Here is a 17,561-nt window from a genome sequence, read left to right as displayed (position 1 = left end):
TTTAAAATAGAATAATCGAATTATACCGTATCCGCCGTTTTCCTAAGTAATATATTATATTTATATTATAAGAGCATCAAGAAGAAATCATGAATAAGAAATCACGTCAATAAATAATCAACCAATAAATCAAACAATATATAAATCAATAAAAAAGCGACTTTAAAGAAAATTTGCCCCATAATGGCTTTATTTAGGGTCCTTAATTGTTTTTCTTTTATTAGTTTTTTTCGGAAATATTTAAAAAAATGATGTTACTTCATCAAGATTTTATATTATTTAACTTTAATTGTATTTCAAATATCACGAAAGATGATCTTCAGTTTATACAATATCTTTAGTTATTTTCGTTCAATTCTATTTAAAATTTTGTAATTGAAGATCTTCAATGAGGCTTTGCTTTTATTGCATTTCAGGTTTCATGATAGATGATCTTCAATTAATTATTTTTCTTTAATTGTGTTTCGAATTTTGTGATAGAAAAAAAAATCTTTCATTTATTCAAGATCTTCAACCATTTGCTGTTTCACTATAAATGATCTTTCAATTTATTCACTTTTATTCTTATTTTAGACCTCTCGATGGATGAGTTGGTGGCCCAGTGTGTCATTTTCTTTTTGGCTGGTTACGAAACCACAGCAACATTATTAACGTACGTCCTGTACTGCCTGGCTCTCAATGGGGACATTCAAGAGAAAGCTTACCAGGAAATTACACAATGCTTAAAAGAGACAAATGTAAGAAAGTATTTCAACACCTCTGGCAATAGTATAAATAATAATGGATGAACGTTTTTTCTCGTATCCGCCATTTTTCTAAGTAATAACATAGGAAAATAAATTTCCCTCTGCAGAGAAGAATGGAGATTAACTTTTTAAGCGACCACCAGAGGGTTAATTTATATATCTATTCTAAGCATAATCCCGGTTGCAGAATTGATAAAGTGAATTTGCTGTTCCGGTTTAAAAAATCCTAATTTGTCTGCAACCTCAACGTAGTCAGACGCAGATTATTATTTCATTTTATTTCATAACCGGCGTTGAATATCCGACCCAATTCTGACAATGTTCGATGAATTACTGCAGTGATTCTCAACCTTTTTTTTTTTTTTTGTCGCGGCGCACTTTTAACGATTTCAAAGTTTGGCGGCCCACAAAGAAAAAGATGAGTTTAAAAATTGTTTACTTACCTATAATACACTGTGTAAAATAGCTTATGATAATAATTTGGAATGTAAAATAAAATAATATAATATGTACTAGAAAAACAACAGTACGTTTATTAAGGGATTAATTACAAATGGACAATAAGAATACTTTTAATGAGAAATTTGAGCTTGATGTTTTTTGATAATTTCATTTGGTCGTAAAAATGACAATCTCATATCGTCTTCTACATTTAACAGTCTCGATCTTTTTCCTCGTTTTTATGTTGGTTAATACTGAAAATCCGAATTCACACAAATAAGATGTATTGAAGTAATTGAATAGTTTTATTAAAATCTTTTGCGACTGACTCAAACTTTTCCAAATATCCTTCCTGAGCTTTATTCTTCCATAAAGTTGTTTGTGGAATCCCACCAGTTTATCTGTTGAGTTTAATATATTTTATTTCGACCCTTGCATACTTGAATTTATGTTATTAAAAATAACAAAAATGTCTGATAAGTAAGCTAGTTTAGCACACCATATTTTATCTTCCAACAAATGAACAAAATCATAATTTTTATTTATGTTCAAAAAGACGACCAGGTGGCCGAGTGGTTAGCGTGCCTGACTGCGGAGCCGATGGTTGCGGGTTCAAATCACGCTCAGGGAATGGATGTTTCTTTCTCTCTGTGTTCTATGTCCTTTCTCCTTTGTGTGTGAATGTGCCCCGCCCTATAAGCGGCTTTGTGGTTGGGCAACGCCCTCCACCGCCGTGGCTTCGCCACCGGTGCCCACTGGGTAATGAGAAGAGAGTAGCAGTTCTGGCACTCCTGTCCAATGGGATCCAATACATCCCCAGTGTCCGCCATTTAAAAAAAAAAAAAAACTATGTTCAAAAAAGCATTTGCATTTCGTCTTTTAATTCCAGTACACGAGATAAAACTTTTTCTCTGAACAACCACCTTACTTCCGTATGCAGTAACAAGGATTCGTACTTAGCTTCCATAGCTTGGCATAAACTACTAAATAAGCGACTTTTTAATGGTCTTGATTTTATATAATTAACCATTTGTTAACATTGTTCCAGAACTATTTTCAACTCTGATGACAAATATTTTGTAACAAGTGCTTCTCGTGTAGCTAATATGTGTAGCTAATATATCCCCATTCAGTTATTTTACATGTGCTACAAATCCTTTTAGATGTCTAGTCATAGCTGGAGCACCATCTGTGCAAATGCCAATGCATGAATTCCACGAAACTTTAATTTATTCTAAACTAGCTGTACCCTGCGTGCGTTGCAACGCTTTCAATTTGAATTTGAATTTTGTATTTAAGTGTGTAAATGACATTTGCGATTATGATTTGAAATGCAAATTTTATTTAATGGTGAAAAAAAGCAGTTAATTCTCTAGGATATCATTAGTGCATTTTCAAACAGACATGTATGGTGATGCACACGGAGCATGAAACATATTTTGGACAATGATCTGAAATAAGACTGGATCTATGGTGACATCAAGAATTTCTGCTGATATCTGATCAGTTTTAGAAGGTGGTTTTTTTTCAATAAGCCAAATTAGAATGTGTGCCTGAGGCAATCCTCGTTTTTGCCATTCAATAGAGTACACCCAACACCGTGTCCTCTTTAAAAACATGACGCTTCACAATGAAATCAAGTAAAGATTATCATTTTTGTTTGAACACACGTGCTGTAATATCATGACGATCCGATGATGATTGTCCTGGTAACAAAATATCTCTAATTTCAACCCAAGCAGAATTGCACGTAAATGTAATAAATAAATCTAGGAGCCCATATGCGAGAACATATGTCATTGCATCCTGTGAGTATTCATACATGTGCCTTGGAGTCCAAGGCACATGTATGAATACTCAGACATGTATGAATACTACATTTGCAGGGAGTCCAAGTTTTTCTCCCTGCAAATGTAGTCGGCAATATAATCATTTCCCCCACATCATTAGGATTAACGTTACCATCATTAATTATTGCATCCCGTAAATGAATGCATTCTTCTGAACGTAATTTGGTTTGATTTAATTTAATATACAGTAGGCGTTCAGTTTCAATTTTCGCATACATATCGACAATGTATTGATGAACTAATTGTCGACATTTTAAAGTATGATTATCAGCGTTTTGGCAATCATTAATCTATATGCATAAAAACTTATTGCACTTGCTTTCTTATTGGTTTTCTCGCCTGTTTGCGGGCTTCTTAATTTTTTGTTAAAATAATATCCCTCCTCTCCTCACCAAAATAAAATAGGATATTGCAATGCATCATATGATCGATACGTTTCTGAGAACTCTTTGAACGTCACGATTTCTGCGATGAAGAACTGTATCGCGGGAGGTAAATTCTTCGCCAACTATAACAATAGCCACTTCATCCAATGTTGGCGCATTGTATTTTTCTTTGTGGTGGCCTACAGGTGTTTTTTCAGCTCTAATAACAACTTTGTAAATATCGGATGACATTTAGTCTAGGGCAATTGTGAACAGCCTAATTAACTGATTATGTTGATCGAAAAATTTTTGTAATACGGTAACAATTTTTCGTTTAGTGCCATTGTTTACCTGACAACGTTGATTGACTTGATCATTTGTGTTATCCATGAAATAAATTTGTAGAAATTTATGATCTGCGTTAGGCATTGAAAGAAGTGATCCTTGCACGATGATAAATTTGGCCTTGCACTTTGAATGTTGGGATGTAATTCTCGTTCAGGATACGTGTAGCACCGAATAAAGTCATTTAGAAACACGAATTGTACCGGCGTATATGCGCCAAAAAATGTTTCGATTGGTTTGTTTGACCTGATACGAAGGTTGATAATGTCTCGGCAGGCGACGTAAAATCTTGTAGTTTCTGTATGCTTCTAGAACAGCAAATTTCAGCTGTTTCATTTTTCAATTTGAGAGCATTACAAAACATACATAATTGATATATTTCTCCGATGATGACACTTGGGGGAAGACTATAGTTTGTTGTCGGATCATAGTGAAATGCACTGAAATTCAAATCAGAGTATTGGCAGCGTCTGAATAGCGAAATGCGTTCTCGGTCGGTTTTCATTCTTGCTTCCCGTTGCTCTGATGTTTCCGACGAACGGGCTTGTGTAGTTCGTAGTTGATTTGTTGACAGTCTTCTTTCCTGTTGCTCAGACGTTTCTAAGGAACGGGCAAAAGCATTCTGTTCTCGATTAGTTTCAAGTCTTTTTCCCGTTGCTCCGATGTTTCTGAAACACGGGTAGTTCTCTTTTTGCGCGCTTGAGATGTCGACCGACTAAGAGCGACTTGCTTAGGCGGCATATTTTTGCAAATATTCTTTCTGACAACGAAAAAGAAATGTAAAAGTTGGCAGTGGTCGCAAATTTGCTAAATCGAAATATCACATACATATTTTAAATAATAAAAAGAGCAATAAAAATGAGATGAATAAGAAATATGAAAATTATAAGATTTAAAACAAAAATCAATTTTATAAATGAAAGAAATAAAATAGATGAATTCGAAAACTTTGCATAAATAAACAAACAAACTAATAGTTTTCAAATGACAACTGTCACAGCACTGAAATCTTCGAAAAGTATATTTAATTTTGCTAAGCTAAAATTACGTACTAAATATAAATATTTCTGAAAACGTGCAATTTGAATGAAATTTGCTTTTGTCTTTATATTTATTAAACAGTTTTCACAGTACTGAATCCGTGATACGACCAACAATTAAGAAATCTATTCTCGTTGATTTTACTTGCTTGTGCTCACCTGACATAAAGAAAAGCGCGAATTAAAAATTAAAGTATATGCAATTTACTTTAATTTACTTTTCTAAATGAATAGAGTTATAAGATAGAAAATATCACTGTTGTTATCTTCAAGATATTTGAAAATTGAATCGTTTATAGCAAAATTTAAAACAATGGCTAGCTTTTAACCAATCAGAAAATTCCATTTCGACTTTCACTGATATCGCTGGAACGGTTTATCGCACGGGATAAAAAGTATCCTATGTCCTTCTCCTGGCTCTAAACTACCTCCCTGCCAATTTTCAGCTAAATCGGTTCAGCCGTTCTTGAGTTATAAGTGAAGTAACTAACACGACTTTCTTTTATATATATAGATATGAGCTAATTACATCAAAAATATGTTTGCCAATTGTAAATTTAGGTAACTTACGGCAACATGAAAATTGATTAATTATATCATTTTCGTAAATAGACCAAACGAATGCAATTAATTGAGCTTTTCCCGTATTATCTGTTGTTTCATCGATTTGTAGAGCAAAATTTGAGTTTGCAAGAGTTTTTGCAGTATTTTGTTCAATATTTTGCGATGGGATTTTACGTAGAAATCTAATACGAAAATGGCGAAGTGATCTTTGAAATCGCCTGCGGAATTCGTGGGAAACTAGTGCTTTCCAAACATCAGACAACAAGACGCAGACTCAGACACCTATGTATGTAAAAAACTAGAGTAAAAATAGGTAAAAAACGAGAGAAATATGTAACGAAGCGGTGGAAGCGAAAAATCTTCGTTACAATATTCATATATATATATAAGTACTTTTCTTTAATTTAAACTTTACTCGTAATAAAAAAAGCATTAAAATTTTTATTATATACATTTCTAAAATTTGGTGGCACACTTTAAGAATTTGGCGACACACAAAAGTGCGGTGGCACAGTGGTTGAGAATCACTGGATTACTGGATAGAATCCCCTTGTCATTGGACTAACCTTGGTAGGTTTTTGTAGTTTTCCTCTTCATGTAACGCAATTGGCGATCGCAGCGCTCGAATACGCACGCCATCTGGGGAGAGATCGGTTTTATTCCTTTGGCCCTTCTCCCTTCCCTCTCCTACTCTTTTCAGTTGTATAGGAATGTACTACGATATTTTACTTTTTTATTTAATGAAAATATTTTTTAAAATTTCTGTGATACTTTTCTCTAGAACTATGTTTAATGTAGTTTTCAGTTCCATATAGTTTTCCAACTTAAAAGATTTTAATGTATCTGAAAAACAAGAGAGAAAGCAACGTACTTCTTTCCTCTATGACTCTCCACACGCTAATTGAGAAAGCATGAGGAGTGTTGCCATAGGTAGAGAGTTTTGCTCTACGCCACCTGCAGCCCATTTCGATCGCCATACGGGATAGTTCCCTCGAAAAGTCCTCCATGATGGCTTGTTTGTCCGAATGCTTGATCCAGGAGCTCTTTTGTTTACTGGGTTGGATTCGAAGTTGAACATTGATAGTGGCAAACTTAAAATTGGACACTTTACTCAACGCTGATTATAAAATAAAATATAGACATCTTGTGCCAAATGATACGAAACGTGTAACAAAATGTTCATCCAAATCACTAAATAAAATCTTTTAAAAAAACTGGGGAATTTTGAATTCTTTGGATGAGGTGAAGATGATTTTTCGTGAGACTCAGCACATGTGAATGATCTAAAATCCATTACAGAGATTAAATTTATTTTACGTTTAAAAAAGTCGAAAAATGTTTTAGACTAAAAAAGAAGAAAAAAGCAGAACTAATTCATTTTCTCTTTACCAAACGCAATATATAAACGTTTTCCTTTCTTTTCTTTCCTTTTTTTTTAAATGAAAAATGAATTTTTTAAATGTAATATGAATTTTTTAATGTACCAAACGTAGTAGTTTACTAAGTCATTCTTTGGTACAGGCTTAAAATTATTTTTAAATCTAATAGCCTTAAAAACATAGCTGTTTTTTAAACCTGATATTTTACTTAAATGTTATTGGTTCTTTAAACCTGCATATTTTATTTATATATAGGGTGAATTGACCTACGAAGCTTTACACAACATGAAATATTTAGATAACATCATTTCAGAGACTTTAAGACTCTATCCGCCAGGAGTGAGGTAAGTAAATTCGTTCTTCTTGTCGTATGCTTGACTTGTAGCTCTCTTAGTAGAGATTAGTACAGCAGATGATTAAATTTTAAATTTTGTGTAGTTTTTATTTACGATTTTTTTAAAAAATTTGCTCCATATTTTAATTTGATATTTTAATATCCTTCTTAAATTACTTAGTGCTAAGATAGCAGATAATACTGGCACAATTTAATGGTTAAAAGAAGAAAGATAATACTAATTGATATATTATCATTTCTTCCATTCATTTATTCCCAAGCAGATGAAAAAGAAGAAAAAAGAAGTTCCATTACTGTAGGATTAAACGTGAAAAATTTAGGCGGAAAATTTTGAGCCCCGAAAGCTCTCTGTAATTCAATCACTCTTGTTTTTTTATTGTCTATGCATAAATTTGTATGATAAACTTCCATACGGCTATGAAGAAATGTTGCTATAGCCTATGGAAAAATTTATTTAAAGGGTACAGCACATCATAATTTTATGACAAAACTTGATATATTAAAAAATACCATAGGGTATCCCAATGTGGTTTTACAAATGGTAAAATTTTATCATATACATTACCCTTATACCTATGATACAAACTTACCATACGCATATAGTACAAAATTTGCTAAATAAAAAAAATATGTATTAAAAATTTGCCATACGCTTATGCCTTACGTTTATGGCAAAAGTATATGGCAAAATTTTACTATTGGCAAAACACCATAAGAATATTTAATATAAGAATTATATTTATATAGGAATACTTATGTAAGAATTTTATAAATTTTTTATGGCAAACCTATGGCAAATTTTCCTAAGGGGTCTAATCGTCCATTCATTTATTCCCATTAGTGGCCAGGTTATAGGTAAAAGAAGTCCCGTTACCGTCGGCCTAAACGTGAAAAATTTACGTGAGCTTAATTTTACCCAACAAATTTGTTGTTTATAATTCCGAAGTTTTTTCTTCACATGCAAAAGTATTTAGTATTTTAACATTTTGTAAAGACGTATAGTTTTACTTGAAAAGTCTTTTTGCTAAACTCGGATACATAAAAGAATGTTTTATTATTATTTATAAAAAAAATTTAGCATAATAATGGAGCAGTATAGCAAAGTATAATTTCCTGTCACTCCACACGGGACATTAAATTGGTTATTTTAATTCAATTTTTGCTTTAATTTTTTGAATATTAGTCATTTTTTCAGAAAAGAAAAATGTTACAAACGTAGGAAAGTAGCCTAAATCGCACACTTTTCTCATTTTAATTTTCACCAATTACAAATCACTGACAATTACAATTGAAATATCTTATTAATTAAATGCAGTTATTCAGCTTATAAAATTAATGTTTTTATTTGGTTGTCAGTAAGTAGAAATTGTTTTCATAAGATCTAAAAGTGGTACGATTAAAGAAACCGTTTACAAGTTGCCGAATTCGTACTTACATCAAAAGTATTGAGCATTTATAATTAAGTGAATGAGTATACTACGAATAATCCGAAATAATTTTTTAATAGAAAAGAGATATTGCGATATTTAATTTTTGAATTGTTACATGGATTGTGACAGCTTTATAAGCTTACAAAATGTTAATGGAACATGATGTTATGGGTAACAGAGTTCTAGTGTGATTTTATATGTGCTGTTTGTTAAAACGGGACCTGATTTTTCTGCATGGATCTCCACGTCATAAGAGATTCCTAATTTATTCGCTAAGGCGTTCTCTAGTCAATAAATGTTTAGAAATCAGAAGTGGTACCATTTGGGCAACTTTCCCTTATGAAACTAACCTGTTGCTTTCAAGCCGAGCTTCAGCCATTGCCCTTTAGCGATTTAAGTCAGAAAGGTCACCCTTTTGTTTGGCAAGAGAGCACCGCAAAGGTGAAAGTAAATCTTAGCTCAGTTCCCAATGATAGATGGCAGCACTACTCATTCATGAGGCCGTTTCCTCAATTTAAATATAGATTTGAATGGAAAGGAAATTTTCTTTAGATTCCTGTGCCCATGGTGTAGAATCTGATAAAATTCAGAGCCACTGGATGGCACCTTATAATGAAAATATAACTCAGATTGATTTAAGAATTCGATGAAGGCAGATGTAAGCCTAATGTACCAAAATAAAATTTTGTTATTGTTTGAAACGAGAGTTCATCCTTGAATTTACACATGGTACTGCTTAACGACAGACTCTATTACTTTCGATTAAACATATTTTCGAGAACATCGTATGTACTCGGTAGGTCGGAGTCGAGGATCGAACCCCGAACCGGAGACCGGATCTCTAATTAATGTGAATTGGATGACGTTATTGATTGGTGAAGGCATGTATTTTAGTAATGTATTTATGCATGTATTTATGTAATTTAATAGACCAAAATTAAATAGCTTTTTTTTCTCCATCTAGAACTGAACGAAAGGTTGCATCAGAATATAAACTGGGTGACACTGGTATTATTTTGGAAAAAGACATGATTGTTAGTGTTCCTATATTTGCTATCCACCGAGATCCAAAATATTATCCAAATCCTGAGAAATTCGATCCAGATAGGTAACCATTTTAGAACTTTTCTCTCTTTTACTTGTAGTTTCTAAACTTTATAGATTCTTTTGTAAAGATACTTTCTGTTAATTTCTTTATATCGTTTTTAATATCATTTCTCCCTCTTCAATTCGGTTTTATGTTTATAATAGTACATTTTTTAGTAGTACGATCCAGTTAGTGTTGTTTTATTTAGTGCATTTCTTCATTAATAATTCGAAGAACTATTTAAAATGATTAAAATTTTTAAGATAGTTATTAAAAAATAATAATTATTATTTTTAAAAACTATAATGCGAGATAATAACTGAAATATATCAAAATAGATATTAAAAATAATTATTTGATTTAAGTAAAATATTTCAAAATAATGATTGAAATACTTTAAATTAATGATTAAAAATAAAACTTTAAAAGAATTTTGAAAAAATATTTGAAAATTGTAATTTTCTTCCATCAGCATGACAGTCTAGTACAGGCCACAGTTTTCCCCGTCTCCTACTGGCTTGATGAGACACTACATTCATTGATTTCCATGATTTTAAGATCTTTTCCCACAGAGTCACGTGTCTAGTGTTTGATCTTTAACTTTTTCTGTTGCCAATAAAGTTTCCAAAAGGTCAGCCTCTTAACTGGGTCACCATCATCCTCTCTATAAATGTGACCCAGCCATCTTATTTTATAGGATTTATTAACTGGAATTATGTTTGGTTGCTTAAATTTTCTGCATAATTCATAATTGTTCTGAATTGGCCAAACACAGTGTTTTCTTTAACAGTTCCGAAGTTGGCTCTGAGTAATTTTCTTTCAAATATTAGAGTATTATCAAGTATGTAATTTTCATCTGTTTTATTTTGAAGTCAGCAGTCGCTGCCATAGAGCAACACAGGTTTAATTAGAGTTTTGTTAAAATGAATTTTAGTTTTAAAATAAAAATGAGCTTCGATTTTAGTTGGTTTCTCAATCTGATACGACACCATTTAGCAATATATTTAAAATAATAAACTTTTTTTCTTTCTAAAATGTAGGTAGTTCTCTTTAAAGCGACGGCATTAAATGATGACGAAATCTTTTTGTGTTCTTTTGAAAATCAATTATGGGTATCAGATTAACAGGTCCCGCGCTAAGCATTCGCCACCTCGCCAGATGTGATAAAATTGTAAATTTAGCGAATTAAATTGTGTTTTGGCGAAAGTATTGGTGAATGATTTTTTTTTCACCAAGAAGAAATATAGATATTTGACTGGATCCTCAAAATTACGCCAAAATGAATTTTTCTAAACAAATCAGTATTTTTTATTCAATTGCAGTAATTTTCGGTGCCGCATAACCAACTAGAATTGAGTCTAAATAATATAAGCCTGAAGCAAAGTACCGTAAAATAGTTTTTTTTATGGGAAACAAGTTAATCATAAAATTTTTTTAAGATTTGTATTTAGCGAAGACTTTCCAAAATTGGCGAATACTTAAGATATTTGGATAATTTACTTTCTAATAATTTGAAATCCTTTATGTGGGTCCTGGATAAATTCTTTCAGCAAATTACAATAACTTTCTTATTTTTGCCTTTAAGAAAACGCTATACCGCGGTAAAATTTAGTACGACAAATTATGCATCACCTCCTTTGGTAACATAAAATGGTACATTATTTTAAATTTAAAATGGGTATATTACTTTAAATTTAAAATTTCTCCCGTGGTATAGCATCTTCAGAGAACGCTATACCGCGGCAGAAAACACTGTTCACAAATACTTATTCCTCTTATCTGCTCAATTTAAATCACTAACGTAGATTAATTTCTTCAAATATTAATCTACATTAGTGATTTAATTTTTAAAGTATATAAAAAAATTGAAGCTTCTAATACTGATTTTTTTTCCTTCAAAACATCAAAACGCAAATTTATATTTTGATAATTGCAATTTGGTATTTTAAAAAAATATTCAATAGTTTAAACTTCGTAGGGTAAACCAATCAATGAAGGAACATTTCATATATATTGATTAAAAATAAGAATTTGAAAGTTTTTCTTTAGATTGATTGGTAACAATAGCATACTGTCGAACAATAGGAAGTCATCTAGCAATGTTTTGGATTACCTGGTCAATAAAAATAACCAAAATTAAGTGTTCCTTTACTGGGTGTTCATTCACTGGTAAGAGCTGTTCCTTCACTTGATCTTCTTACTACTTGTTATTTGAACCTCCAAAACTTTAAAACAATGTTATGTAAGTTCTCTACAATTTTTTTACATAATTTGCAATTAGTAACAAATATGTTGACACTGTCATTTAACTAAAATTAAGAATTTTGAAATTAATATGATTTTTTAAAAGGCAAGCGAAGCTTAAGTGTTCCTTCACTGGTTAGTTTACCCTAGTTTATTCTTGATATAGTTGAAATTTGTCCCCCCCCCCCTATATTTTCAGTTTTTACAAATGTAGTTGAAAGGAATTGTTGAAAATTATAGTTTGAAAGAAAAGGAAGGCATTCTCTGCCAGTTTGTAAGACGTTATTTTAATAGGCAATGCAAACTATAATGCTCTGTTTATATAATATTTCAGATTTTCAGCGAAAGAGATAGCTAAAAGAGATTCCTATGTTTATCTACCGTTCGGACATGGTCCGAGAAATTGCGTCGGCATGCGGTTCGCTCTTCTTGAAATCAAAGTCTGTCTGGTATATGTTATCAGCTGCTTTAAGACTAAGTCATGTGATAAGACACCAGTGAGTACTCTTTTATTAGATCATTCTTCTTACGCGATAGCATATAATGAATTAACATGATTTTTAGAAGTTTCGTCACCAAGGAAAATGAAAAAATCCACAGCTTAAGTGCCTTGCACCTTGAAACAAAACGATTTTAAACTGTATGCATGATCTTGCCGTGAAGAACTATCTGGGCTTTAGAACGAACGAATAGCATACATATTTCAAAAGTTATTAAACTTTTAAAAAAAAACGAATTTGGCGACGTCTTTCCACCTAGCCTAATCTCTGCCTCATTCTCAGTTTTTGCAAATTTATATGAGCCCAGATAATGCAGCAAGTTTTTAAATCATAAAATATTGGACCACAAGCACTTTTCCCTTATGAAAAAATCGAGGTATAAATGAGGTATAAACGAGGTATATTTTAAAGGTATAAAGGAGGTTGTTGTTTAAATACGTCGTCAAGGTTGAAAAGGGTGCAAATGAATACCTCAAAATCAACCTCAAATATACCTTAAATATACCTCCAGAGGTATATATGTTTCAGCCTGAAGTATATTTTTTTACACTTGTGGAAGTATTTATTCAACAACCTAAGGTGTGTCATTTTACACTTCAGGTTATTATAAATCAACCTCAGGTGTATTTTGTTCGACTTCAGGTAATTATTTTTCAACCTCAGGTATCTAATTTTATGCTTGTAGAGGTAGATATTTTTCAACCTATGGTGTGTCATTTTACACTTCAGCTTATTATAAATCTACCTCAGGTGTATTTTGTTCGACATCAGGTAATTGTTTTTCAACCTCAGGTATATAATTTTATGCTTGTAGAGGTATATATTTATCAACCTGTGGTGTGTCGTTTTACACTTCTGGTTGTTATAAATCAACCTGAAGTGTATTTTCAACAATTGGAAAGGTTATTTTTAATTAGCGCCATGTGTTCCATGTTCTACCTTAAGTTATTATTTCGTAACCTCTAGTATATATTTTTGTATTTTTAGAAGTATTAATTTATCAACCAAAGACGTTTTTTTTTAGCACTTACGAAGGTGAGGTGTTATACGGACCACCTAGTTTATTAATTTTTAGACTCACTATATAAAAAATATAATATATATATAAAGATATTATATATATTATATATATTATATGAAGAATAATGTACATTACATTTTTTTCACTAGTAGAGATCATTTATCAACCTGAAATTTTTAATATTAAACCTTCGGCAGTAATTGCTTCTTTTGTTAAGCTATAAAAGAAAGTTTCAAATGCATAATTCTTCTATAATTTTAATAGATTGATTTAAATCATCTTAAAATAACACTTATCCAAATTCTACAGTTAGTAAACATTATTTATGGGAACTCATACTCGTATTTTTAGAAGATAGTTGTCTAAGGTGCATGAATTTTTAAAGCTATAAAACTACAAATTTAAATAATTAGTCAGCTGAAATTCAAAGGACTTTTATTTAAAACTAAAATTTCACTTTTTTTACAAACCAACAAAATTATTTTAAATACTATTTCTGTCTACATGTTGAAACTTGTTATTATTGGAACCTAAAAGGGAAAACAATATAAATTAGTAAGAAAGTCATATTTACAATAATAGTAGCAGGTCTTAAAATATTAGAAAGTATTTTTTTTATCATTTAAATTAACTGGATAAAATTAATTTTCCTTTTCAGATAAATATCTTCTGCCATTTCTATTCAATCGTCGTAGCTAAAAAGCATGACATGTATAACAGCCACAAAATAAAATACACTGAAGACAGTACTACCATTAACAACATTTACAGAAATTCAAATATACAGGGTGTTTATAAAGTCTCGTACCCATTTTGATGTTTAATAACTCATAAAATAATAAAGATAGATTAAAATTAATAACATAAATGGTTAGATAGCCTCAAAAACTTTCATGAACCTTGTCAATGAACTTCCACCTGTGCCCCCTTCGTCGCACGGAGAATATCAAGTCGATAGTCAATTTCACGCAAGGTAGCGGCAAGCATGTCGGCATCCACAGAGGCTATTGCGGTTGTAATTTTGGTTTTAGGGCCATCAATGTTCGACACGATCCTCCTGTAAACATTGTCCTTTATAAACCCCCAAAGAAAAAAGTCCAGCGGCGTTATATCAGGTGATCTGGGTGGCCAAGGAATTGGACCTCCTCGCCCAATCCATCTTCCTGTAAAATGGTCATTCAAAAAACTACGAATGATGATACTCCAATGAGGTGGTGCACCATCTTGTTGCAAAAAGACATGTGGCTGAAGCTCTTCTAGTTGTGGAAATACGAAGTTTTCCAACATGTCTAAGTATACGACTGATGAGATTGTCTTTTCTGTAAAAAAGAAAGCTACCTCTCGTGAAATTGACTATCGACTTGATATTCTCCGTGCGACGAAGGGGGAACACGTGGAAGTTCATTGACAAGGGTCATGAAACTTTTTGAGTCCATCTAACCATTAATGTTATTAATTTTAATCTATCTTTATTATTTTATGAGTTATTAAACATCAAAATGGGTCCGGGACTTTATAAACACCCTGTATAATTCCAATCTTATTATGCAATTTTAACACTTTTTATTTTTCTGTACATCTGTAACATTATGGTACTTGTAAGTTTAATAATTAGATTTCCTTCCCTTTCTTTTTTAAAAATCTTTAAACTCAATAAACCTAGTCTATATTTTTCAACTTTTTGTCAGACTTCATTAAACTAGCAGCTTTTTTTTAAATTTTTGACGCTGATTCTGAAAAGGACTTATGTTATTGTCAATCACATCAGAGTTTCTTAAAAAATAGTTATTTTAATAATTTTTAATCAATGTAATCAAGAATCTACAATCGCTTAATAAATTAAAATTTTAAAGTTATGTACCAATTTTTATTCTTTTTTTACACTCAATCGAATAGAACAAATTACAAGCTGATAAAGAGCATTTATTTCAAAGTTGTGAGTAATTTTATGTGAGGAAAATGTCTAAGAGAGAATGATTTGAAATAATACTTTTAAAATAAGTTGAGTATAATATCTCCTATATAACTTATAATACCGAGCAGAATAAAACTAATAGTTAGTTGTTACAAACACTTGTTTAAATATAAATACACATCCCATAGGATGAAACTCTAAATAATGCATATTACTTTCAACAATAAATGTTTTTATTTGCAATTGATTTTATTCAATTCAGGATTAAAATTGCATACTATACTGACTTATTTCTAAAATATTTAAGATTTCCAAAATTCGCACATTTTTGAAGTAGTGAACCATAAACAGCTGCATGAAAAGGCTCATAACCTTGAAACAAATTGTCATATAAACTTGAAATCGGATTTAATTTCATTCTGCTCAATATTCTAATAAGTAATAACAATCTGCTTAGTAAATAATTAACGTGGGTAAAATGCGAGAAAATAACATGTAGTGAAAATAGCAGTTTTGTGATCAAACATGAAGAAGTGAGCTAGTACAGTTACTAGTTTTCAATTATCAAATATCTAGCAAACTATTGTTATCAAAAATTACATAAATTCTATAGTTTATTAGGAGAGATTACTTTTTCTTTTAGGTATAAATTCAGAACTATATCCTAGGGGAAGGCTGAGCAGTAGCTTGCTTGTCTCTTCTTCTGCGCCGCCGCGCATATGCTATTTACAGCCTAGGCCATCTCAGTAATATCAGGGAACTGTGGATAAGCTCTGTAAATATATATATATATATATATATATATATATATATATATATATATATATATATATATATATATATATATATATATATATATATATATATATATATATATATATATAAACAATAATATAAACTTTGCAACAAATATCCAAACGATGAGCATACAGCTATAGTAGAATTTCAAAGCAAAATTGCTATTTTAAAAATCTTTTAATTTTTGATGATTTATTTATGCGAAAAATTGTGAACATTTTTCTCAATTAATCAGCGTGCATACTGCTACGTTAAAACATATACATTTAAGCAAAATAAAAAGAATAGTTCTATTTGACTGAACTACAAACAATAAAATATACTGTGCATAACCTGCTGTAACGATTCACCAGTAATGTTACCCGAAACAGTGACGAGAAATATTTCGGTTATTCTCTCTTATTGCTAAGCCTACAACGATAGCCTCTAAGAATATCCTCCAACTTAAATTATTTAAGATCAGGACGCGTCGTTAAAACAAAAATAATAAAATTTAAGTTTCAAAATTGAAGCATATTTGATTAAAAGTGATAAAACTAAATTAATAAATGTCAAGCACACTTACCGAATTTCGAATAGACTTTCGATTGTCAACACACACGCCATTTGCCGGCACGCATGGAACTCTGGGAAGTGAGTTAGTTAATATGAAGTGTACTTTAAGCAACCTTAAAACAAGCTTAGGTATAAATAAAATGACTTCAACACCTCAATAAATACCTCACTCTCTTTAGTTGAAATAAGGTATATTTTTTTATACCTCATAAATACCTCAATATCGTTAGTGAAAAAAGGTATATTTTTTATACCTCGTAATTACCTCACTCTCGTTAGTTGAAATAAGGTTGATTTTTTTATACCTCATAAATACCTCTTTTGTTACAAGTGTAAGAGAAACAGCCTCGTATACCTTAAAAATCATCTTATCAGTCTGGATGATTTGAAGTGAATTTAAAACAACCTCAAAATAAGCTTAGGTATAAATAAAATGACTTCATATACCTCAATAAATACCTTTTTATCGTTAGTTGAAATAAGGTAAAAATTTTTATACCTCAAAAATACCTCTTTTGTTACAAGTGTAAGAAAATAAACCTGGTATACCTTAAAAATCTCCTTATCAGTCTGGTTGATTTGAAGTGAATTTTAAACAACCTCAAAACAAGCTGAAGTATATATAAATCAACCTCGTACACCTTAATTACAACCTTTACGAGGTATAATTTTTATTGCTGTTTTCTCTGCAACCTTAAATATACCTCAAATATACCTCAAAACAACCTTAATACCTCAAAAATACCTCAAATCAACCTTAAATATACCTTAAATTTTCATAAGGGTTCATTTCCACAAAACTGCGGATTTTCCCCAAATTGACTTTTTGCTCATTTTTCAGAATTAAGCATGGTCAGCGCTAGCTTTAAATAGGCTAAACTTGTCTTAACAGTCATGATTAACTGTTGCAAACTCGCAGCAGTTAT

General features: G+C 31.1%; 1 protein-coding gene across 2 annotated transcripts in view; it reads left to right on the top strand.

Annotated features, from left to right (window-relative positions):
* LOC107448697 (cytochrome P450 3A9) overlaps nt 1-17,561 on the top strand; it is a 48,206-nt gene that overhangs the window by 29,425 nt on the left and 1,220 nt on the right. Inside the window, exons 10-13 of one of the 2 annotated variants that reach the window (XM_087157043.1) lie at nt 574-737; nt 6,986-7,074; nt 9,480-9,623; nt 12,181-12,343. In XM_087157043.1, the coding sequence (XP_087013169.1) occupies nt 574-737; nt 6,986-7,074; nt 9,480-9,623; nt 12,181-12,343 (560 nt within the window). Of the gene's footprint in view, nt 1-573; nt 738-6,985; nt 7,075-9,479; nt 9,628-12,180; nt 12,344-17,561 lie in introns of those variants that run through there. The other variant, XM_087157044.1, reaches the window with a different exon arrangement.

Source organism: Parasteatoda tepidariorum, chromosome 2 (genome assembly GCF_982258835.1).
Source record: "Parasteatoda tepidariorum strain Cologne lab strain chromosome 2, Ptep-v5.0, whole genome shotgun sequence".
In the NCBI taxonomy this organism is placed as follows: Eukaryota; Metazoa; Arthropoda; class Arachnida; order Araneae; family Theridiidae; genus Parasteatoda; species Parasteatoda tepidariorum.
This window is presented reverse-complemented; position numbering and strand designations above follow the sequence as displayed.